Here is a 24572-nt window from a genome sequence, read left to right as displayed (position 1 = left end):
CCGATGCTTGTGGGACACCACTAGTCACAGCTCTCCAATCTGAATGCACTCCCTCCACCACAACCCTCTGCTTTCTACAGGCAAGCCAATTCTGAATCCACACGGCCAAGCTTCCCTGGATCCCATGCCCTCTGACCTGGTTTCCAAGTGTTTCACAGGGAGACTACTTCATAAGTTGGCAATACTTCAGGTATTTAATTAATATCTCTTGATTGCATAGAAAAGAGTGCAAAACTTGGAGCTCATGGAACAGAACAGAGTCAGTGACAGGGTCCTCCAGATTTTTCATGAACTGAAGTGGGATTAACCTCAACAGACCAATTCCACATAAAACTATCTATGTGCAGAAATCCCAAAGCTGCTGTCAATTTCACGGTGTAATAACAGTGAATGCCAAGTCTCATCATTACAACGGCAAATTATTTGTCTTCCTGATCTCTTATTCCACCTCCTGGCAACGTGCCCTGGGGTAATTTTTTTTTCTTTAAAGATGTACTTAATAAATGCTGCTCACATTTATACTGTACATTTAATGTGTAGTAACTATGTTAATTGCTAGAATACAAGGTTTAGTTCCTTTGCAATAAAAATTGGTACTTCTGGGGAAGAAAACTTTATGCAAAAACTGGGAATCTTCCTCTCAACTCTACATGCATTCCTTCACACAAATGTCATCCAAACAGAAGATTTTTTATAACAGTATCTTGAACAAAAAAATCCTTCATGTTCAACCATGCATTAAAATTAAATGTCCAATCAATTGCAATGTTTGTAAAGCTAACGTTGGCATCCTTGTTTTTGTCGCAAATTTGTTATTAGGATGTTTTGAGTACCTCACCTTCTCAAAGGTAATTTTTTCTATCCATCCCTCAGCCACCCTCCCTGCATTTTAAAACTAACTCATTTTCTCTCATCCTGTCATGTAAAAGCGTCTTTGACCCAAAAAGTTAATTGTCTCCTTTCTCACAGATGCAGACTGACCTCCCAAATTATCCAGCATTTTCAGTTTTTATTTCTTTTCACCAAGTCTGTTGATGTTACAGAGTAAAATGTATTAGAAGGTCAGGAAAAGCTTTGCAATTCTATTATTGTGCACATTTATGGAAAAAAAATCAGCACACATTTCAGGTCACAACTCAGTCTATTTTCCATAGCATAACTTGTCGGGGACTACAGTCTGAGATGGTGAGGCTTCCATGAATGCTTTGTATCATTAGTCACTAAGGCTTTATGGGTAGTCAATCATTAACTTCTTTACTATATTGTCACAGTTAATGTCCTTGATAGCACAACATTAATAAAGTTTCTTTTGTTTTTCCCCGTCTTTAACACAAAACACAAATGACTTCAAGTTCTGAACTTATTTAAAAATGCATGTAGAGAGCATTACTGTCATCTAGTGGTGACAGCTTTATTTGCTTTAGATTATTTCAACTGTCCAAGGCAGGTGCAAGAAATATTTCTTATCCCAGTTAACTTTGCAAGTCCAATAACAGGAACATGACAGCAGTGTGCAAGGGTCACAATCAATCTCCATCGTTATACAATGGTTTTACAGTGTGGGTTTTATTTGATTAGACCAACTTGATCGTCAATATCTTTCAATTCACTTGTCAGACTCACACAAAGGAAGTTATTCTGAACTCCACGATGACCACATCAATGGACCACAATAAACATGCAAACTAGAAAACATTAGATTTTAACCACATACACTTGACAGGATAGCTATTAACTGAAGCAGTTCGACTCAGTGGCAGTTTTAAGACCAAACCTGTAGAAGGGAGCATTCAGAAACAAAAAGAACAGAAAATACTGGCAAAATTCAGCAGGTCAGGCAAGAGCTGTGCAAAGAAAAACAGTCAATGTTTCAGGTCTGCAATTCTTTGTCAGAATTGAGAGTAATTTATGTATTCAAACTTATGCTATTTTGGAAGAACACAGCCCAAATCCCGCACTGTCAATAGTTACCCAAGTTATCTTCCTTCTCATCTGGAGATTGAAAATAGACCATATCTTTTGAGACAAATATACAATCCTCCAGAGAAAGAGGGAGAATGTATGCAATGTGATGGCAACTTTTGTGGCCGCAGAAAGCTGTGGATAGACCTTGGATATACAGACAACAATGGTGGACTGATTACATTACTGGTTTAGGAACCAGACATGTAGCACTAACAATCCAGATCCCCAAGTTCACAGCCCACCGCAGCTGCTGTGAGATTCATATAAAACTCAACTAGTCTTGTGGTCATCATTGCAAAGCCAGACTGTCATAATAATAAAAAAGGTTCTCTCATGCCTTTCAGGGGAGGAAATGTATAATCCTCAGCTAGCCTGGCCTATTCATGAGCCCAGACCCACAGCAATGTGGTTGACTGTTAAATGTCCTCTGAAATAGCTCAGCAATCACCCTTCAGGTTAATTATGAATGGGCAATAAATGCTGCCCTTGCCAATGATGCCCTAATAAAATACTGAAAAACAAATAATAAATGTCACTGCATGGTGAGGTTCTATCTGAACATGACAGTGCAAAGAACGTCTGGCTCTGCTGCTATGGAAATTTCCATTCTGTTTGACCTTCCTGTGTTGTATTACCTATCCTTCAGAAAGGTTTGAGCAAGTCAATCAGGCATTGGTCTGCATGGATGCCCGCAAGGCCTTGTGGAAAAAGGAGATGATAGATCCATCAGATAGTTCCCCAAGTGGATTGTCAAAGTCATTTGGCAGGCTGACTCATCAGAAGAACTTCTAAACAAGCAGCAATACCTTGCCCAGTGGGTGCTAAGAAGGGCTCTCCCGGTCAGATCCTTCAGGCACTGTCAGAGTCTCAGCGCCACCCCACATTGCCCTCGAGACAGCAGCAGTGGGAATGAGACCATCATCCATCTCCTTCTGGAATGTGTGTTTGCCCACAAGGTCTGGAAAAGGATGCAATGATCTTTGCTGAGAATAACCCAAAGCAACAACATGGCACAGGACTCCATGCTCTTTGGCCTGCTCCAAGAGAGACACAGCGAGACAAATATTGACTGCTGATGGAAGACAATTAATGATGAAAGATGCCTTCTGTCTCCACAAAACTTGCTGATCTTCTCCAGTGCGACCCATGATGAAATCTTGTAAATTCCAAGGTCCAGGGCATGTGCTGAGGGAAAGGCTGAAGCTTGGTGCAGCCACTGAAATGGCTCTGTGGGGAAAGGCCAGTTTGAGACCCTGCACTCCAAGGTTGGGCCCCATGTAAAAAAAAACCCAGAATGTATGAGAAAGAAACATTGATGTCACGTTAATACAAATCTTGTAAGCAAATGGAATATATCTTGTACCATCAATGGTAACATATGACTGACATATTGTATTTGTAAATTTCATGAAAGGTACATTTTTGTAAAAACAAAACTTTATGTACAGGGAATAATGGACAAAATTGCACTATAGTGCTATTGCAGCGATGGAAACAATTTTTTCCAAGTTAATCTGCCTCATCCACCAGAATTAACATAGACGTACCGCAGTCATTGTGCATTTTTTTTTTGTCTTGTACTATCGCCAAAAAAAAAGTTGTGAATAAGCCAGGTACAGAGTGTGGGCCACCTTAGCTGTGCAGGGCAATCCCATTAGTGCCTTTAAGACAGAATCAGGAGTCAATTGCTCAAACTGTAATGAAGAAATATTGCTATTGGCTGTAATGTGGGACAGACATCACCCAAATCAGAAAAGAAATTATCCCAGTTACCAGTGAAGGACTTCTATAATGAAGAGAGCAGTTTGTGGGAACTCTGTACAAGTGTATCAAGCAGCAATGAGGCAAAGGGTTGTTAATTTCACTGCAAGCAGTTTTATGTATAGAACAAGGATAAATTATTGCAAATATATTTCATTTTGGGCATCTTTCACTCCTGTTTTGTGGATTGTGAGGTGGCTAACGGTAACAATACAAGAACTTCAGATTCTTCCATAGATGGGGCAGAAGGATGGGCAATTTGTGAGGTGGTAGACTCCATTCACCACTTACAATTATCCACAGCCTTGGCGAGCCTGCACCTAGAGCATTGGAGACACAAGACACTACAGGTGCTGGAATCTGGAGCAACAAACAATCTGCAGGAGGAACCTAGGAGGTCGAGTAGCATCTGTAGGAAGAAAGGAATTGTTGATGCTTCAGGACATCCTCCTCCCTCACCTGGTTCTATGTTCCCATGATTTCCCACCCATCTGGTTCCACCTATCACCTTCCACCCTACGTCCCACTCTCCCATTTCTATATGTGGCCTATCTTCTTTCTGCTGCAGGGCCATGACCCAAAATATCAGCCATCCCTTCACATCCACAGTTGCAACTTGACCCACTAAGTTATTCCAGCAGTTTATCTTTTGCTCTGAAGTTATTTGGAATACTTTTCAAAAAAAACAAAGCATATTACATAACAACAATGATGAAGCATTTTTGTGTTATGAATCAACTCTTCAATTTCTGCCTTACTGTTTACAAGTTACTATTAATTACCATTTTATGTACGTTAAGTACAGAGCCATCATCCAATTTTCCCCAACATTACATTAGATAGCTGTCTGAAAACTTACAAATGTCTCAAGTCAAGAGTGATAAAGATCTGAATGACCCACGAACCTTAGTATTTAGAAGCCTGCAACTAGTTGACTGTCTGAATATAATTGAAAGGCCTATCTTCAAAGGAATTTAGAACTGCATCTCACACCATATTGTATCAGTACATCAAGTCCAGGTCAACAAGGCTAAAGACGAAGCAGCAGTTCTATGGTAATGAGGAGCCATGCGAAGAACAACACAAAATATTTCAATGATTGGTTTCATCATTCACAGAAGTACCTCCATTATTTAGGTAAGAATACAACCATTTCCTCTGAACATTGTTTCAGAATGTAAATTAAACACACTTGTCAGAATTTACTCTTCCCTCTATGAATGTCTTGATGATTATACGATTTGTTCCATCCAGTCAAAGTACAGCAATGAGTCATCTGGATAATGGGCAGTTAAAAATCAAACATTGCTTTGGACAAAACAGGACACCAAGTGGAGGGTCTAATGATGCAAATCCAAGGACTACACCCACTGTGTGAATCTACCAACCGGTATATGAATTAGCCTAAGAAATTCCAAACTGGTATCAAATGAACAGTGTATAAGGAGATTGGAAACAACAGTGAACAAATAAATTCAAATTACATACATTCAATTTCAGAAGCAAAATGGTTCAGATGCTGAAAATGCGAAACAAAAACAGAAAACACTAGAAACGTTCAGCAGGTCAGGCAACAACTGTTAAGAGATAAACAGAGCTGCTGTTTCAGGTCAGTGACCAAAGGTCTTTACATGTGCTGTCAGACCTGCTAAACCCATCAAGGAGTTTCTGAAGGTTAGTTTCAATTGCTTTTTCAAAAAAATCAATGGACAGATACAGTATGTGCATTCCACATCATTCTTATCAGTGTCTGATGCATTCTTTAAGATTCTTCCTCTAGACCATCCTGTAAACAAAGAATGGATTACTCAGCTCCACAAGTTCTATACTGCCAACTATACCTCATACAACTATGACAAAATTAAAAGAACACATTGACACAAATATTAGAATTATTCATTTCTGCTTGCAGAGATAAAACTCTAAACATACTTTGGAAGCCTATTGTTGCAGCAATTATTTTCCAGAAAATTCCCTCAAATAATAAACTCCAACACCAATACAAAAACTCACCTCTCAGAGAACAGCTAATTAAGTTTCAGTACCTATTAAATCAGGACACGTGACCACAACAAAACTGGAAGTAATTCAATTAAACTGACACTCAGCTGATCTGTATTCACACTATAATCAGCAGCTTATTAGACAAAATAATTTTCAAACGTAATTTTTTTTTAAAAGAGGTCCCATCATTCCTTGGTCACTGGTGTGTTTATAAAGTTTGCCAAGTCACATGGCTGTTTCCCTCAGCTTACTGAAAACAACTGAAAGAAAGAATTTGAATTAAAAAAACTGAAAAATGCAAGAGTTGATAGCTAGTTTGCAAAAGATGAGGTTTGATTTTGAAGTTGTCCTGGAGCAACGGAGAGGAATTCTGGACTTACCATTTTCAGGCATGGACAGTAAGGAACAAATTATAATGCAGAACTAAAACTGGGTAAAAATAAATGCATCTTCCAATGATTCATTGTTGTTTTAGGGTTTTAAAAGGATGCTATTTGTAATCTAAATGTACTGAAACTAACTTCATTTTCTAGCTTTTATAATAATCTATTTGTTAATGTTCGCATTTACTCTGAAAGAGATTAGGTTTTCAGAATAGTTCGAGGAAATATTTCTGAAACCTTTAATCCTTACTGAAAGTGATGCCTCAAGTAATCCACTGTCCCATTATTTATTTTTCACACAATATTTTGAAATATGAGTTTCAGACGTTTACAGTGGAAAACTATCTCCTAATGACACTATGAAACTAAAGTCACAAGGTTTCAATTGAAACTTGTATGAACATAATCCCTACTTCGGTTTTGTATTTTGCTGTCAGCATTATTCCTCTTTTTATTTAGTAACTGTAATAGTCACAGTGTTATACCAGCACCTGTAAATTGAGTCTTTTAATATTAATTTTTGGGGTTCTATCATCTTATAATGGCAATAAATGGCAAAATGCCATTTAATCATTTGGCTTCTTTAGATGAGTATGCCTTTTGTTTTCCCCATTAGAAATGGCGATTGAATAGCTGAGTATTTTAGGGGCCAGGTAGATAATACTAGAACTGGGTGATTGTGAACCCCTCAAACCTTTATATCAAGGTCAAAACTTCAAGAAATAAGCCATAGGGATCTGCAGTATGTCAGGGTACAATCCATCTGCCTGCCTAAAAGAGGAGCAAATCAATCTGTTTAGTACCACTGAATCCTGCAATTGAATATCGTGATTTGTTCTTTTTCAAACTCTTACACTGAGTTTGTGCTTCAAACTATAAAAACATTCATCTTCTTAATCATAATGAAATGCATTTCAATTGAAGTAAATGGAATGTTACTTGTATGCATTCACATGTCCAGAGTGCAATTATAACTTTTTCATTATGCAATCAAATGATTTACAATGACTTATTTTGAGACCATTACATAAGTAGGTTGCTGCATCTGTAATCCAGTAAATGGAGAACGATAAATTATGGCAATGTTTATTGCCAGTGGATATTGGGAAACATGGATAACTTCAGAGATGTGAAAAATCCATTAACTCAAGAACAACATGGGAGAGAACTGAGTAGACAAGTAAATGTCAAACCAAAAGGCTGGATGAGCCCACTAAGAGAACAGTACCGAATACAGTGTTTTTTTTCTCTGCAGAATCTGGTTCAGCGGTTTGTGAGTTTTTTATTAAAGGTGAATGCTTAAAAGGTAAGATATTGATCAATGCAAGAGCCCAGAATATGACTTGTTTGTTTGCAAATAAAAATGCCTGTCATTTTTTTGACTCATGGTAAATCCCTGAATGGAAACGCCCCTTGGCTCCTGTGTGGTATGCTCTTTGGCACTGTCTTTAGCACATTACCTTGGGAATGTAAGGTGAACATTGACCTGTGTGATATCAGGCTGCTTGACGATATGACTGGTGTAAAATGGAACTAGGTTTAATTTTTCAAAGCCATTTTTTTAGTCATTAGTCATCTTGCTTACTGTATGTTTGAATATTTAACATTTGTAAGCAAGCCCAAAAACAGTTTTCAAGCAATGTAAAAATATAAATATATGCAGTGTTTAAAGTTGGAATCCAAATACTTCCCAATTCTAACTTTAACCTAATGAACTGCTTCTTCCTTATGACAAATAATTTCAGTTCAAAACTTTAGGTGAAAATTGGCTATAATTGCAAAATATTGTACGTTTTCATTCAGTGTAACTGATATTACGTTAAGGCCATAAAACATATTTAGGACTTGCACAATCTTGGCCCACATTTTTCTGATAATAACTCAATTCATTTTTTTTTAAAGGGCACTTTTATGTTCTCTTGTTGCCCAACCCTGCTACTGGTTGATGGCATCTTACTGCATTGTTGCTGCTGAAGATGAGTAATTATCAATAAATAAGTAAATATGTATATATACAATAGATCTACACCCAATTAACTTGAGCCTTAGAACTCTGTATGTAGGGATATCATTAGTATGATCCTGCATGAACAACCCCTGGCAGTGATAATGGACGTTGAACATGCACATTGTTGATTTTGTCTGTTCTTAACTTGGTGAGCTTGTGAGAATTGAAATTCTTGCTGTTTGATGTTTGAGCTCATTTGTAGGTGTATTGGACAGGGATAATTTTCATTTCTTCACAACAGTTTGCTGCGAAAGCATGTAAAAAGTAGCTAGAAAAGCATTCAAAATCTACTTTGATGGCAGGCATTAAGGTGTACGATGACCAATTAACTCCATCAACAAATGCAGAATTAGCTTTGTGTGATTTACAAAATGTATAATGACCAATGAGTTTCGTGCTAGGCATGAGGTCTTGATTTTCAAATATCTTTTTCCTCAATTGACCAAAAGATATGCTGGTTCAATGAAGGTCATGCCATATTTCATCAACAATATCTCACCATGAATCTTAATTGGTCAGGAGGAGGTTGGTAGAGGACTTTAGTCTTGGGGAAGGAACACAGTTTTGAGTACTTTTATCTCAGATCCTGCTGCCACAAGTCATGAAGGGGCTGGGCCCAGTATAATAGCCTCTCTGATGCTTCACACGTGCATTGTTTAAGGAGGAAACATGAGCAGCATTGAACATTGTAAAATGATGTATTGATTTGATGGACAACAAATATAGAGTTAGACATAAATTGATTGTATTTCCTGCATGTATTATTATGGGTAAAGTATATTTTTCAAATTACAGAAAAGGAGACCCTGGTCTTAAGAATGTTGAGTGCAAGGCTTAACTTTTTGCATTACATCAAGACACTTAAACCTGGAACAAAACCCATGGTCTACTGACTAGCAGTAAACTCTGCCTTCTCATAAGTTTCTGAGATCAGGACTACCTACAGTGGGCACCTCAAGGCACTGGAAAAACACCACCAACACTGTCTCCTCCAAATTCACTGGAAGGATAAGCAAACCAATGTCAGCATCCTCTCCCTGATCAAGATTCCCAGCATTCAGGCCCAAATTACTCTCAGCTACATTAGGCAGACTATATTGTGTCTGCTGTCTCCAGACTACCAAAACGGATGCTCTGTCATTGAGATGATTTTACTAAGCAGGCAGAAAAAAGATTCAAAGCATCCTTGAAATGCAAATCTCCACTGATTTCTGGCAACCCCTGCCCTACGACTGCTCGAAGTGGAGCAGGTGCATTTGGGATGGTATTAAAAAATCTTGAGGCCATTCAACAGGAGGACACAGAAGCCCTGTGTTGCACTGAAAAGAGTGCAACACCTCACATTACACACCTACAACCAACCCAACCTCCCTTTTCCTGTCAACTATTACCTGCCACAACTATGGAAGAGTTTGTAGTCCACACATTGGCCTCCTTAGTCACCTCAGAACTCGCTGAAGTGGAAGCAAGTCATCCTTAATCTCAAAAGGGAGAATGAATGCCTCATTACAATAATTATGATTAAGACTACTGCCTTTACAGTGACTGCCAATGTTAATTCTTATTTCAACATGTGAAATTCAATAGGCTGGGTCATGCTCAATTGGATCTGCTGCCTCTTCTCAAACTCGCACCCAAGCCCCACTGATCCATCCTTTTCACCATTATGTTTTGTGGCTGTGTAGTACCAATTGATATCTGCCTCAGTTCACAGTCGGCCTAAAGGCAGAGCAGACCACGTGGTGACTAGGCCTCAGCTGTTGACCCTGAGACCCCCACATCCAGGCTATTGTTATAGCCTTAATACATGTAGTTCCCAGTAAAGATCTTTGAACTATTTCTATTGATCAGAGACATTTCAAGATGGAATTAAATTATTTGTAAAGTAAATTTACTTTAAATACCTTAAACTATCAGAAATTGATTAAAATCATAAAGTCTAAGTAAAATAATGAAACACAAAGTTTAAAGCTGAAATTACCTGTAGTTATCTTTTTAATCAAGGTTGGTGACCTCAATCAAATGAATACAATCGCACTGCCTACGTCACCAATGGCTGGCTTAAAGTTGAGGAACTGGAGGCAAAGTCCATCCAGCCCCTTGGCTCAGCAGTTTTTTCACCACTCAAGACTTGGTGGTGAGTCCAATAGTGCAGTGGGAGGCCAGATGTGCCAGCATCCACTCTCCAACCTGTCTCCAACTTCTGTGTTTCAATGTAGATGTCAGAGACAGCCTGCCCCCCTGAAGAAGACATTGCCAGCATTTCAGAAATGCCAACTAGAGTGTATTTTAGTCCCATTCATTGGATGGTTTGGAGCATTTTCTTCAACTTTTGCATGAAGACTACAAATTAGTGGCCTTCCCATTGACATCTCCTGTATGATGGCCTCACTGCAGTCTGAATTGGGTTCCTTTTCCATTAATTTTCTGTCTGCACAGATTTGCAGAAAATTTATAAAAGTTAATCAAACTGTGGTTGTCATTAATCCAGCCCTTTTGATTTTTACAGAAAATTTGTGCCCCTTTCGTCATAGCTCTGGTGAAAAGTCTGTTGTGTGCAAACATTGGCTCCGAGGCCTGTGCAAAAGGGGGGATCAGTGTGAATTTTTGCACGAATATGACATGACAAAAATGCCACGGTGCTACTTCTATTCAAAATATGGTAAGATTTATTGTTATGCATATATAAATGTAAATTCCTACCCTTGGTATTTCAAACCGGTTGTCAAACCTGAAGTTATTTTAAATATCAAGAGCAGGAGTGTTCATGTTAAATCATGTAGTCTCTTTTTTAAGGAGGCATTTTTATGAATCTCGTTAGTTCTACTGAAAGAAAGTGGTAAGTATGGAACATTGCAGTTTAAGTTGAGACAAAATTACCTGTGGAGGTGAGGAGGGCAGGCACAGTAGTGTAGCGGTTAGCGTAACGCTTTACAGCGCCAGCAACCCAGGTTCAATTCCTGCCACTGTCTTTGTTTGTATGTTCTCCCAGTGACTGTGTGGGTTTCCTCAGGGTGCTCCGGTTTTCTCCCACATTCCAAAGACGTACGGGTTAGGAAGTTGTGGACATGCTAGGTTGGCGCTGGAAGTGTGGCTGCCCCCAGAACACTACGCAAAAAGATTCATTTCACTGTGTTTTGATGTACATGTGACTAATAAAGATATCTTATCTTACAAAGAATGAAATATTGGTGCCACCAACATCACTACTTCTCTTTAAATCTAATTGGCAATATGTTACTGAAGTAATTCATATCTAGGCATCAATGTGTCTTCATCCTTCTAATATTTCCTCAAACATTTGGCTAAGATTGGGAACCAACGATACTGGGGAAAGAAATTGCAATCCATTCTGTATCCCTATCCACTGGATGAAATCTGATAAAAGGTCATTGATTTGAACTGTTAATTCCATCCATGGATGCTGCCTTAACTGCTGTGCATTTCCAGCATTTTCTGTTTAATTTCAGTGTACAGTATCCACATTATTTTCATTCCATAACTTCATTGTTTTGCAGGGGAATGCAGTAAGAGAGACTGCCCTTTCCTGCACATTGATTCAGAAGTGAAAATTCAAGACTGTCCGTGGTATGACCAGGGATTCTGCAAAAATGGTAATCATTTTGCCTTCCTTTATCGTCAATACTACATTCATTAATACTTTTGGCATAATAAGAATTCAAATATATTATTCTTTGAAAGAACCAAAACAGTGCAAGAATCCTTTGCAAGAAAATGAACAAGTACATGATATAATCAGAATTCATCAGCAGATGATCAACCAGAGAGGGATTCTCCTCCTCCTGTTCTGCTTTTGATCTCAATTCCAGAGATATAGCAAAATGAACAATTTTCGTTAACTTATTTTGGCTATCAGTAGAGCAAGGATATAGAATTGGAATATGACACATTCAATTGTTTATCTAAAGTTTATCTAAATGAAATAGTACATTGCCACCCTGGAGTTCAATTGTGGTTTAAGGAAGGTTGTGATAAAATTGGCTACCAATAGATGTAATAGAGTAACAATGACAACAGGACACAGGAATAATGCTGTTGCCTACTATTTGTTGAGGATTCATTATGTCATATCAGTAGCTGTACAGTTAAATGATATTCACTTAAGTATACAACAGAGATGGAGGCCATTCAGCCCAGCAAATCATTCTGGCTTTTTGCAGGATCTGTTCACAACCGATGATGTGAGCCTGTGTTGTTCCAATTTTCTACGGACACCTTCATAGATTAGTTAGTTCATTCTTTAAAAAAATTCAGGGTTTGTTATGAATTTTGGATCATCACCCAGCTCTCAAAGTTTTTGACACTGGTGTCTTTGAAAACCAGATATCAGTTAATTTCCAAATCCAAAGCAGATATGAGTCAGATTTTGAGATTAGAGATCACGCCATTAATCACATCACATCAGATCATATCCAATCTATCACACTATGAAAAGTAAATCTGGCAGGACACCATCACAAGATTTGTATGGCATCTAACAGTGGAGCACTATCTTGCTGTGACTCCCTAAAACTTGGGTTCGGTATACACCTCATAGACACGGAACCAGGTTAAACTTGCTGATCTGAGCCAATTTATTTCAATGGAGGTTTTAATACTGAGAAAAAGAAAAGTAAGAATAAGTTGCCACTTTCTTAATTATTTGTTTGCAGCAAGGTTTTTTAAGTATTTCAGTCTTCCCAGTGATTTTTTAAAAATTAATTTTAATTTTTAAAGTTTAAATATTTTACACTTTTGAATACTTTTAGCAGATAAATGGCAAAGCTGGAGGTGTGAATTTTGCTGTTCATCAAAGGTTCTCTCAGCAGTTTGAGTGCAAACAACTTCATACCTGACCCTACCACTGTCCCTACAGCTGGGTTTAGGACAATCAAGGCTGGCAAATTTGACCTTTCAGATCCAATGAGAAAAGTGCAAAGCAATAGGGAATCTTATTGTGGGTGGGGCCTGTTGAATGCCACAGTCAGCAAAACCTGGGCCACAATATTGTTCTGTTGAATGATTTCTCAATGTATTTCTGATTACTTTTGTTTTCTTTGCATTTGCATTGCTGAAATATTTATCTGTTTCTGAAAGCCTTCTGAATTTCTTTATTGTTATTTGCTGTATGTCAGATGCAAGAAAATGTAGCTGGCAGTGTGGTGGTGAGACTGGTAATGTGAAGTCCTGAACATAGTGATCTAGAGAACAAGAGTTCAGATCCTGCTTTGGACTGTAATGAATTTGAATTGCTACTATTTCAGCACAGATACTGGACTGTATTGTTGGTCCTTCAAAATGTACCATTGTCAATCATTTACTTAATACCAATTAACATACATTCCTTGATATCATCATTGACTTCAATAGTATTCAGAGTACCTCCCTGGGTATACTCAGTGGGTGTATTTCTTTACATCTGCATAAAGTATGGACTGCAGATCTCTGCAACTGATTGCTTCTACAAGCTGGTGCCAGATGTCCAACCAACAATTTATAAAAATGGGCTGCTTTAATTGGCAGACTGGAGCTGCAGGTTTCCCTGACATCAGTAACGTGCCCTCCTGCCTTTTGCGATCATATGACTCCTGAATTTCCTGTTTCTTGGGTTCCTGAGATTAGTTTCCTGCTGAGGTGGCCCTCCACTCCCAGTCCTGATGGACAAGACACAGCTGATGCCCCTTTTGCTTTGTCTATTAGTTTTACATCTGCTCTTTATAATTCATTGTGAATGTGAACAGAAAAAGAATTTAAATTTCATTTGCTTCTTTTGTATTTTAACTTATTTTCATTCCATTATATGAATTTTATTGCATTCAATGATTCTTTTACTGGCTTTCTGTTTGTAAATTCTCTGACTGAGGAATAAGGAGAACATCTCTCAGAGAGCTGAATACTTGAAATACAAGGCTCCTGGACTGGCCTTAAACAAGACAGGTACTTTGTCCTGTCTTCAGTAAATAGCTTGTCATCTGTATTTCAAGTAGCTTATTCAATGATCATTGCAGTAAGCAAAGGGTGAAGTGTACATATTCAGATGTGATTGAATGTGATTTTCTTTAAAGTGATAAATGGGATTTGACAATATATTAACATTGTCAATGGTGCAGGTTGATTTTAAATTTTACAAAAATAATGATAACTCACCATAAATCCCTATCTCTCCACTTTTTGGTCTCTGTGACAGGCCCTCTGTGCAAAAATAAACACACCAGGAAGGTAATGTGTGTGAATTATCTCGCTGGTTTCTGCCCTGAAGGAACTGAATGCAAATTTTCACAGTAGGTATTACACAGTTATACTGAATAGCATTCTTCTTGGCTTGTTGAAACATGATTGCCTTACTACAAATGGAGTGGAGTACAGAAGTTAGAAAGTTTGAGGTTAGACAGGGCCTTGTTGAGACTTTTCTCTGGAGTACTGTGTGCAATTTTGTCTAAGATGTACCTGCCTTTGAATCAATGCAACATAGATTCCCTATATTTATTCCTGCATAGGGAAGCTTGGCCTGTAAAAGAGAGTGAATAAGGTTGGCCTAAATTCACTGGACTTTGGAAGAATGAAACCTGATATTTTTGAGATGTATGGGATTGTCAGAAAGCTTAACAGATTGATGAATAAGAAGCAGTTTCCTCAAGTTGGAGAATCTACAACCAGGTGGAATAATTTCATTTTAAGATTTCAACCATGAGAAAAAAATTCTGTGGAGCAGGTTGTAAATTTTGGAATTCCCAGACAGCTGAAGAGGCACAATCATTGAGTATGCACAAAGCTGATAGGGACAGATTTTTGGACACATCAGGGAATGAGGCACAGGATCAGCCATTTCTTTATTGAAAGGAAGTGTTGGCTTGAGGGGATGTATGATCAATGTCTCCAGTTTCATCTGCGATCTGGTGGAAAATTAAAATCAAATATTTCCGGTTATATGAAGCTATGTAGAAAAGCAGTTGAATGTCAGGTCACCTTTATTAAAATTTCCATGTATGTAATAGAGGCATCTTCTAAATTAATCAGCAGCACTCGCATATGGCTAAAGTGATCATTGCTTCCATTGTCACTTCATTAGTCAAGATGCCACTTCAGGGCAGCAGTGAGAGTGTGCCTCGTTGCAGATGCTATTCAGTTGAGATGTTAAACTAAAACACTGTCATCTTGTTCATGTCAGGTTCCATGGCATTTTAAATCAGGGAGTTCTCCCTCTTGGTGTTATTTAAAGTTACAGGATGAGGTTATTTGGCCTAGTGTCCCCATGCCAGCTGAAAAAGAGCAATCCTGCCTCATCCCACTTTAGAATTCTTGATCTGTTGATTGCAGTACTGCACATCCTCCAAATAATGGTTTCTACCATTCGGGCAAGGAGTTTCTGGATGAAAACAAAATTCTCCTCAAACTTCTTTTAATCCTTCCACCACTTAACTTTAAATCCATCGCTACAGACTAAAGAAAATGGCTGCTTCTTATCCACATTGCTGAAGCCCACATAACTTTGTGCACATCAGATAAATTTCCCTTCAAAAATAAATTTATTTCCAAAAATAGACTGCAGACTAAAAAAACTTCCCTCATTGCTAAAAATTTTTGTCCTGCCAACATCTTTGTAACTCTGTACTTCCTCCGGCGCAGTTATGTTCTCCCTGCTTTATGATGACCAGAACCATACATATTCCTCTAATTATGACTAAACCAACGTTTTAAACTGATTTCACATTACCTCCCAGCTCTTGCATTCCGTGCTGTGGTCAATAAAAGAACCTATCCTATGTGCCTTAATCACCATCTGCCTGTCCTGCTATTTTCAGGTACTTGTGGACTTGCAGTCTAATATATATCATAATATAACCCTTTCCACCCTGCAACTGAGCTAATTTTGAACTAACCTGTTTCTTTGCTGAACAGCATCCTAAATGGGACATTGGCAAAAGCCCTGGTAATGTCTATGGAGATTACATCAATTGTCCTAGACTTTTCAACACTCCTGTTACTTCAAACAAGACACACAATGGCACACCATTTAGCACTGCTGCCTCACAGCTCAGGCTATGTGGGTTTGATTCTGACTTCAGGTGCTGTCTGTGTGTAGTTTGCACATTCTGCCTGTGACTGTATCTGTTTCCACCAGCTGCTCCAGTTCTATCCCACAACCCAAAGACATGCTGGTTGTTAAGTGACTGTTATAAATTACCCCTTAGTATACTTAAGAAGCGAAAAGACTCAATAGGGGGTTGATGGACATGAGAGAGAATAAGTTGCAGAGCTGCAGAGCATTATGGAGAGGGTGATGGGATTGTTCTGCTGGGAACTGGCATGGATCTGATGGACTGAATGGCCTCCTTTGTTGTATTAAGAGAAAACAATGTTAATCAGACATGACCTTTCCAAACTGACTGTCGTTGATTAATCAGTATCTTTCTAAATGATTAATAATATTGCTCAGAACTTTTTCCAATAGGTTGATTGGTCTCTCATTACTTGGTCTGATCCTTTTTCACTTCAAACATTCATGTCTAGTCTTCAGGCATCACAACCATAGCCAGAAAGAACTAGGAAATAATGATTAGACCTCTACTATTTCATCATTTACTTCTCTTAACAGCCTGCAATACATTTGACCTGTCATTTACCCATTTTCAAATATACTAAATGCCTTATGTTCTCCCAATGTTCTTTACTCTTTAAAACCACAATGGCTTACTGTTGACACCACACTGCCTACTAGCACGCCATTCCTACTTCGTAAAAAGTGGAGAAAGGTATTCATTTAAAATCATAACTACTTTTGCTTTCACACACCATTTATTTTTGTGGTAATTTATTAGCCTTACTCTATCTTTATATATTCATAACATCTTTGTGCCTTTCTTGTCCCCCTTGACACAGTTATTTGTTTTTTACTTTAATCCCTGTAAATTTATCCTCAAAATTTACGGCAAAATTGAGCTCTTTATATCTGAAGTTAGCTTCCTTGTACTTTGTATAGTCCTTGATAACCGGAAAGCTCTGGATTCAGGAGACTTATCCCTTCCTTGTTTAGTCAAGTTTGGTCTAAACCCTGCACAATCTGTACTCATTAGTGTGTGATATAAGGAGTGATCCAGAAATTGCTACTTTCTTTTTGAGATCCTGTTTAATAACCTCTTTCCAAGCTCCATAAAATCTGATTGCAGGATCATCTCCCTCCTTATAGTATGTCACTGGTACTGAAATGGATTACATCAAGTGGTTCACCTTCCCTCTCAATAATTCCTTTTAAATGGTGACATGATACCGACGTACCAATTTATAGAATCTTTCAGTGGGGAAACAGGCCATTTGGCCCACCGTGTCCATGCTGACCAGTGGGCACCCATCTGTATTAATCTTATCTTCCACCATTGACCCGTAGCCTTCTAGGTGATTCAAGTGCTTGCCTAGACACTTCTTAAGTGCTGTCATGGACTCTGCTTCCACTACTCTCTCCAGTAGTGCATTCCAGGTATTTGTCACACTCTGAGTGAAAAAGGTCCCCCTCAGATCCCCTCTAAATCTCTTGCCTCTTACCCTAAATCAATGTCCTCTAGTTTTATTCACTTCTAAGGGGAAAAGTTTCCTGCAGTCTACCCTATCTATATCCCTGTATTTTACTTACCTCAATCCTGTACCCTCTTAACCTCCTCCTCTTCAGGAAAAACAGACCCAGCCTCTCCAATCTCTCCTTGTAACTAAAAAGCTCCATCCCAGGCAACATCCTGGTGAACCTTCACTGCACCCTTTCCAGCACTATCACACCTCTCCTATTATATGCTGACCAGAACTGTACACAGTACTCCAGCTGAGGTCTGACCAATCTTTTATATGGTTGAAGCATAACTTCCCTGTTCTTGTATTTGGTGCTCTGACTAATGAAGGCCAATATCCCACAGGCCTTCTTAACCACCTTATTTACCTGTGCTGCTGCCGTCAGAGATCCTTGGACTTGTACACTAAGGTCTCTCTGTTTCTTGATGCTCCCTCAGACCTTACCATTCAAGGTGTGAGTCCTAGCCTGATTAGTACTCCCAAAACGCATCACCTCATGTATCAAGATCAGACCATCTGCTACCTCTCAATCCATTTCACCAACACATTAATATCATCCTGCAGCCTTAGACTACTCTCCACACTGTCAACAACTCCACCAATCTTCAAGTCATCTGCGTAACACTGATCGTGCCTCCTATATCCACAACCAAATCATTCTCGCATATCATAAATACAAGGGTCCCAGCACCAATACCACTAGTCACAGGCATGCAATCACAAAAACACCCTCCTATTGCCAATCCAACTTGCCAACTTACCCTGGAACCCAGTGGCCCTAACCTTTTGGACCAGTTTCCCATGTGGGACCTTATCAAAGGCCTTACTGAATCATGTCCATAGCAGCAGAAACACCTGCATAACTCTCTAAGTATTGATCCACTTTCACACTTTCTTGCCTGGCATTCAATCTCTGTGCAACGAAGCCACTTATTGTATATAGGCTTGATTTGGATAAACGCTCAACCTCACCAGCATTCAGAGCTGAATGCCAGTTAGAACAGAAGATTAATTTGGGGAACTCTGCACTGATTGTCCCTGTGTTTAGCAGTTGCCTATTTCCCCCTACCTGCACACCCTTAAGGTGGCCATACAGCTTTTGCATGCTAACCAAATAGGTCTCAGTGTCACGGGTACTCTGTAGCAATGCCAGCTGCTGCTAAACTCAGAAATCCAGAGCTCAAGCTCCTCCAGGATATGAGAAGCATCTTGGACTTCCTAAATGGCACAGGATATGAGATCAGTGGGAGTAAGGTGCCCTGTAATGCCTCCATTTACTACAAAGAAATAAATGAGACTAGGAGAATAAAGAATAAAACACACATTAACAATTTGCCTGTAGGCTCCTTGTTTTGTGTAATCATAACTTTAGGTTGTCATGTTTTCCTTTCTTCCTGATTCCCACAGTGCCTACCCACTGGCTTCCCCTGCACCAGGAGGAACTATTCATTTATCTCATTTGTTCACTGTGGAATCCTACTGTACACAAATTTGTAATTGTTAATTGCCAACAGGAATGACTGCACTTCAGAAGTAATTAAGATGTGTGTTGTTTTTGAAGTGTTCTGAGGATATAATGCGAGTTCTCACTTCACGCATCGTCTGCAGAAAGACTTTCCAGCTCTAACAATCAATAATAATACCCTTCCCTTTGTTGAAACCCACCCCCAAGTAACCGTCCTCATCTCCATTCCTCAACTGCTGAAAGCAATGTGAAATTCAAAGCAGACAAATGAACTTTTCAATTTGCCAAAAGTAAGAGATGCATGGGAAGGGAAGTGGTGGGGAAATGCTTCCATGTAACAACCATGCTCACTTTCTGTATTTTCTTTTCTAGCCCAAATAATGAATTTACTGAATGGAACATGGAAACAAAGGTAGGTATTAAAAAAATCCTTTAAAATTCACTAATATCAATTGGAGTGCCAGTGGATTGTTTGTTATGATACTTGAATCAGGTTTATGGTTTGAGTATTAAATCATTAATACACTCACCTCAGACAATCAACTTTGGAATGAAATGACTTAATTATTCAGCTGCAGAATTTGCAGCAAACATGAGCTAGTCATGTTATTTTGGTGATGTCCCAATGACTAAATGCTTCTCATTGTAACAGTACATAAAACTGTAGAATATTTAGCAAGTAATATATAAGCTGTTTAAACTCATACAATGCTCATTTATTACGCACATAAAGGTCAAGGACAAGAGCCAGCAGCTTCTCCTAGCCTGGCAGACTATTTCAGAGCATTTATCACTGTTTCTAATGTGTTTTTATAATTAAATCCCACTAGTTTTTAAATTTATATTTTCTATCTTAATTTAAAACCTTTAAACTCTCTTTCTAATTTCAATCTAGCACAAATGTACCATTTCAATTACCTCAAGGACAGATCCTGCAACATAATTCAACTGTTAAATTACACCACAGTCAACTCAATCAGTGACATCCATTCTGTTTGTTGTATTGAATTTAAAATAGAGATGACAACAGCCTTCTAGTATCAATTGGAAACATGATGGGGAGAATTTTATCTTTGTTTGCTAATAGTAAATACATGTGAGCATACTGGCTCCTGTTGTGGTCTCTTCCATTCTGGAACCAGTTCTCAAGTTGAGTATAACTGCTATTTAATACTATTCCACATTTAATGCTTGCATCCAAAGATGAATAATTTCCTCTACATAGTGAGAAAGGAACTGGGAGGTGGGTGGGGTGAGGGTGCAAATAATCAAACCAAAAAAACAGTAAAAGATTGAAGTACAGACAATATATCTGCAGAATTAAATGCTACAAAATGGAAGTACTGCAACTGATGGATCTAAAATCAAAACAGAAAATTCTGGAAACACTCATCTGGTCAGTCTGCATTTGGGTGGAGTGCAACAAGAGTTATTGTCTTGAAATATTAACTTTTTTTTCAGATGTTGTCCAACCTGTTGCATGTTTCCAGGACTTAGTGGTTATTACAATTTTAAAAAGGATTAATCACAAAAGCAGTGTCTGGTGTAAGGAAACCCTGCTTTAGGGGTTGGAGAGAAAACGAGAGAGACAGAGAGAGACGGGAAGTTTAGTGGAGAAAATGCATTAAGTAAGAAAGGGTATGACAGCGATTTGAGACTGGACCTTTGGAAGAAGCTCACTTTATATTTAAAAAAAAATCTTTCTTTCCGTGCTGACAAGCATGTTTATTGTGTGGATGGCTGCTGAACCAGAGCTGGATTATGTCCACAGGGATGGAGCATTCTTGTTGGTCCGTCCAAGGTTCAGTTCAGTGCAGCAAAAGCAATAACCAAGCATCTGAAATTTCTGCAAGTGCACTGTTTAGGACAGACTATTCTTTCTGTACATATAATGTTAAATTTGTATGTCTGAGAATTCCAATATTAAACAGGTGCAGGAGGCAAAGATATATTGGAGGGAAAACAAGGCTTCGGGTACAATCCATAGCATGCTATCTTGCTGCAGGTACTGGCCTTTGTGTATAAATTAGTGAAGGAATTCCTCTGAGTAAATCAATAAATGACTATGTGCAAAAGGCACACAGAATGTGGGAGAGAAATGTGAGAAGACATTTAATCTGCACAAATTATTTTTCAACATACAAGCAGATTCAAGTTTTCTGTTCCATAAAATCTAAGTTTTGAAAGCTAATTCACACATCCCTGGTTATCCATGAGAGGGTGTGGTGGGCTGCTGCTTTCTTGAACTGGATTTGGAATGTATTAAGATGAAACTGTGCAGCTGGCTGGGCAATTTGACTCTGGCGGAGAGTTTGGTGGGTCTGAAGTTACACATAGGCCATGCTGAATGGAGATGGCAGATTTCCTTAACTTAAGGATATTGGTGAACCCTTGTCCTTAAGACAATCCAGTCTTTTCCAACCTGGTCTGATGTGATTCCTTGAGCAAAAGTTGACAGAGTTATGATGGGTTAACGGCCTCATTCTGTGCTGTAATAATTCCAATTCTATTGTATTTGTATTGATTCATTTATAATGGTTGCTTAATAGCATCAATTGCTAATTTTAACATGATCCATCAATTCAAACTATATTTTTCAGGAAGTATTTTGGTACAATTTTAGTTCAGTGAAGGATGCATCAGAAAATGCAAATTTAGCTTAGGAGAACAGGAGCACTATTAGAGAAACAGCAATTGCATGGAGTGTAGAGGCAGGTTTGGGAGCAAGGAATGATTAAATAATTATTTCCGACAGATCTTGTATTTGTTTTTAACGTTTGTCCAGTAAAACACAGGATGTCAATTTGAAACAGATTTGCTCACTAAGACTGGAAAGCAATAATAATACATAGATGCATATCTGTTGCATTACTTGAGTAAATACCTTAAAATATAACAGATTTGTGATTTAAAAACCCAAATGGGATTTGAGGTTAAATAATGGCTGAGCATTCAAATGGCTAAAATCAGAATTTATTCTACATGTTTGTCAATGATGCATGACAATGTCACTTCCAAAATCCTACACTGCTCACTGTGGTTTAATTGGGTCTCCAAAACATTTTGGCAATAATTGGCTGCAGGAGAAACGGAGAACACAATAATCCAGTTCAATACATTCAGAGATACTTGCCCCATCCCAGCAAATTATCTTATTGTTCCAAAAATGTGTACTTTAATCGCAATAATAAACTAATCAATGCATAATAAATAAAATGGTTAGAAAAGTGCACCAGTAATTGACTTTCACAGTGTATCGTGAATCCTGTTGCTGGGACTTAAATATGACAGTTGGTCTGAATTTGAGGTTGTCAATGATCAATAATATTTTTTTTAAAGAGTACTAATAATGTGGCTTCTAACACTTCAAATAAGATGGATATGATGCTAGTTGATCGAACAATAAAAGCCGAAGTTGTTCCCCTGCAGGAAATGGATATGCACTCTCAGTATCCTTTGATCAGCAAACAAGAGAAAAAATTCTATCAAGGCTACAAGGCTCTTGACAAAGTGACGTGCTTCAAGGTATATCTTATTGTTTAATATGTAGGGCATGTACTCCCATTGACTGGATTTTGGCCATCTGAAAATGTGTTTTGCTTTTTACTTTTACCACATGCTAGTACCAGCTCTTTGCTGGTGGAATTACTGACTGATCTACTCCATTCAGAGATTTCTAAAACTAAAAAAAAATTTTCATGCATCTCTAGTTCTACTTGTTTGAGGGTCTGGAGACACTCAAAATGCTTTCAAAAAGCATTTGTCTTCTACCTTTGTTCTTTCTAACCACACTCAATAACCTGAGTTTTGGGACATGCTGGAACTACATATGATTAATTACTCTGGAGAAAAAAAATGTCATTTCAAAAAGTTTTTTCATTTATTTAAAAATGTGGTACATTTGAGTTCTTATTACAATATAGAAGTGAATGTAATTCATTAAAATCAGTTCTAAAAGCTGGAGCTAATTGATAATCAAATGCTTTCTTTAAATTATAGGAAATATTACTGCTTTAGTCATAACATGTCTTTATCTTCTCTCATGTATTCTATTTCTTTAGTGTTGGGAGAAGGGCCACTACGCTAACAAATGCAGCAACCAGAATCAAGGCAACAGACACTGACATGTTAATCAGAGCAACTGTAAATAGATATGAAATCTAAGACTCTCATTGGATTAGGACTTTCTTTAACCAATATTACAAGAGTTCAAAAAATGATCTATTGCGATTGTATTGTTTGCATCCTTGAGCAAAAATAAAAGAGAAAAACTGCTCCACTGGATACAAGATAATTGCACTAGATCATTGTTTCCATCTAGTTCTGTCACCAATTTTCTTTGCTACTTCAGCTGTGAGCATGTCACCGGAGTAATTTCATGATACTCAAAAAAGGAGTCGTTATTCATGTTTGAACCATGACAAAGTTGCCAGGCCATGCAACGAAACGAAATAGACACCTGCACATACATACACTTGGAAGTAGAATCTGAATGGTCACAGGGCCAACTATTTCCTCACCTGCCAATTCTTCCATCCTTGCAACCCCAATTAACAAGTAGACTTTAGTCAAATCTACTCAGTGTAAGATAAATGCACACAGGATAAACTTGGAGACTTCCAAGCTTGCTTGTGAATCCAAAGTGGTTTGCAAAACCGAACAATCCCATAGTAATGCATAGAAAACAAAATCAGCTGAGAAAAACATCAACTGTAAATATTCTAATTTGAAATACTAATCTGCACTATATGTTGGGTTTATTTTAAGTAAAAGTAACATGATTTATGACATTAACTTTGTTAAACCAATTCTCTCCTTCAGAACATTTTTCTTGATAATGCTTTTTATGTTCATTGTCAAATGTTCCACCTTTTCCCAAAAGGACATTCTAAAATCATCAGGTCTGAAAAATGTTTTTAAAAAAAATATAGCCTGAAATGACCTGGTGAAATGGGTTAAGTAACTATAACAGACCTTCACAAATTACTTAACCAATTGACTGCCCATCATGTGAGGTGATCTCATTTCTCCTTCTGGACATTTGATTCCAATCCCTGCACAGTGAGATTGGGTTACAGTACAATGTTATTTTAATGCCATTTAAGGAAACCTTCCAATGAATAATGGTTGAGTTCAATTATAGCCTAGTTCTCAAATGTGGCAGTATGGAAAACAACACAAACAAGAAAGTTCTTCAGCTGGCATTTCAAAAGCATATCCTAACCTGAAGCGTTTACTAAAGTAAAACTGCTTTTAGCAGCAGCTGAATTAGAGGAGTTGCCCCCACCAGTTGAAGAATATTTGATGCTGATCAGTCTCAAAAGATGGCTGTGATCAACCATCATGTAAATCAGATGTCGTTATCACATGTGAAGCCTCAAAGAATGTAATTCCAGCCTATGGCCTGGTCAAATGCCATTTACAACAT

The 24572-nt window shown here is 38.1% G+C and overlaps 1 protein-coding gene across 2 annotated transcripts; it reads left to right on the top strand.

Moving 5' to 3' along the window:
* Positions 1-6003: 6003 nt before the first annotated feature.
* Positions 6004-22846, top strand: LOC127579957 (cleavage and polyadenylation specificity factor subunit 4-like). 2 transcript variants are annotated; one of them, XM_052033045.1, is made up of 7 exons: positions 6004-6128; positions 7369-7419; positions 10631-10783; positions 11640-11735; positions 14309-14402; positions 19517-19556; positions 22574-22846. In XM_052033045.1, exons 1-7 carry the CDS (start codon positions 6026-6028, stop codon positions 22685-22687), a joined length of 651 nt encoding a protein of 216 aa, XP_051889005.1. In that variant the 5' UTR covers positions 6004-6025; the 3' UTR covers positions 22688-22846. The 2 variants fall into 2 exon arrangements, with proteins under 2 accessions (XP_051889005.1, XP_051889006.1); XM_052033046.1 differs by lacking the exon at positions 14309-14402 and having other exon boundaries at positions 22574-22708.
* The last annotated feature ends 1726 nt before the right edge of the window (positions 22847-24572 follow it).

This window comes from Pristis pectinata, chromosome 18, assembly GCF_009764475.1.
Source record: "Pristis pectinata isolate sPriPec2 chromosome 18, sPriPec2.1.pri, whole genome shotgun sequence".
NCBI classification, from domain to species: domain Eukaryota; kingdom Metazoa; phylum Chordata; class Chondrichthyes; order Rhinopristiformes; family Pristidae; genus Pristis; species Pristis pectinata.
This window is presented reverse-complemented; position numbering and strand designations above follow the sequence as displayed.

Excerpts from the sequence above, each read along its gene's own strand:
- LOC127579957 (XM_052033045.1), top strand. The coding sequence starts at position 6,026 with ATGCAAGAGTTGATAGCTAGTTTGCAAAAGATGAGGTTTGATTTTGAA. Across the intron at positions 14,403-19,516 it reads ACTGAATGCAAATTTTCACA|CCCAAATAATGAATTTACTG; the intron begins GTAGGTATTACA and ends TTTCTTTTCTAG. Across the intron at positions 19,557-22,573 it reads AATGGAACATGGAAACAAAG|GAAATGGATATGCACTCTCA; the intron begins GTAGGTATTAAA and ends GTTCCCCTGCAG.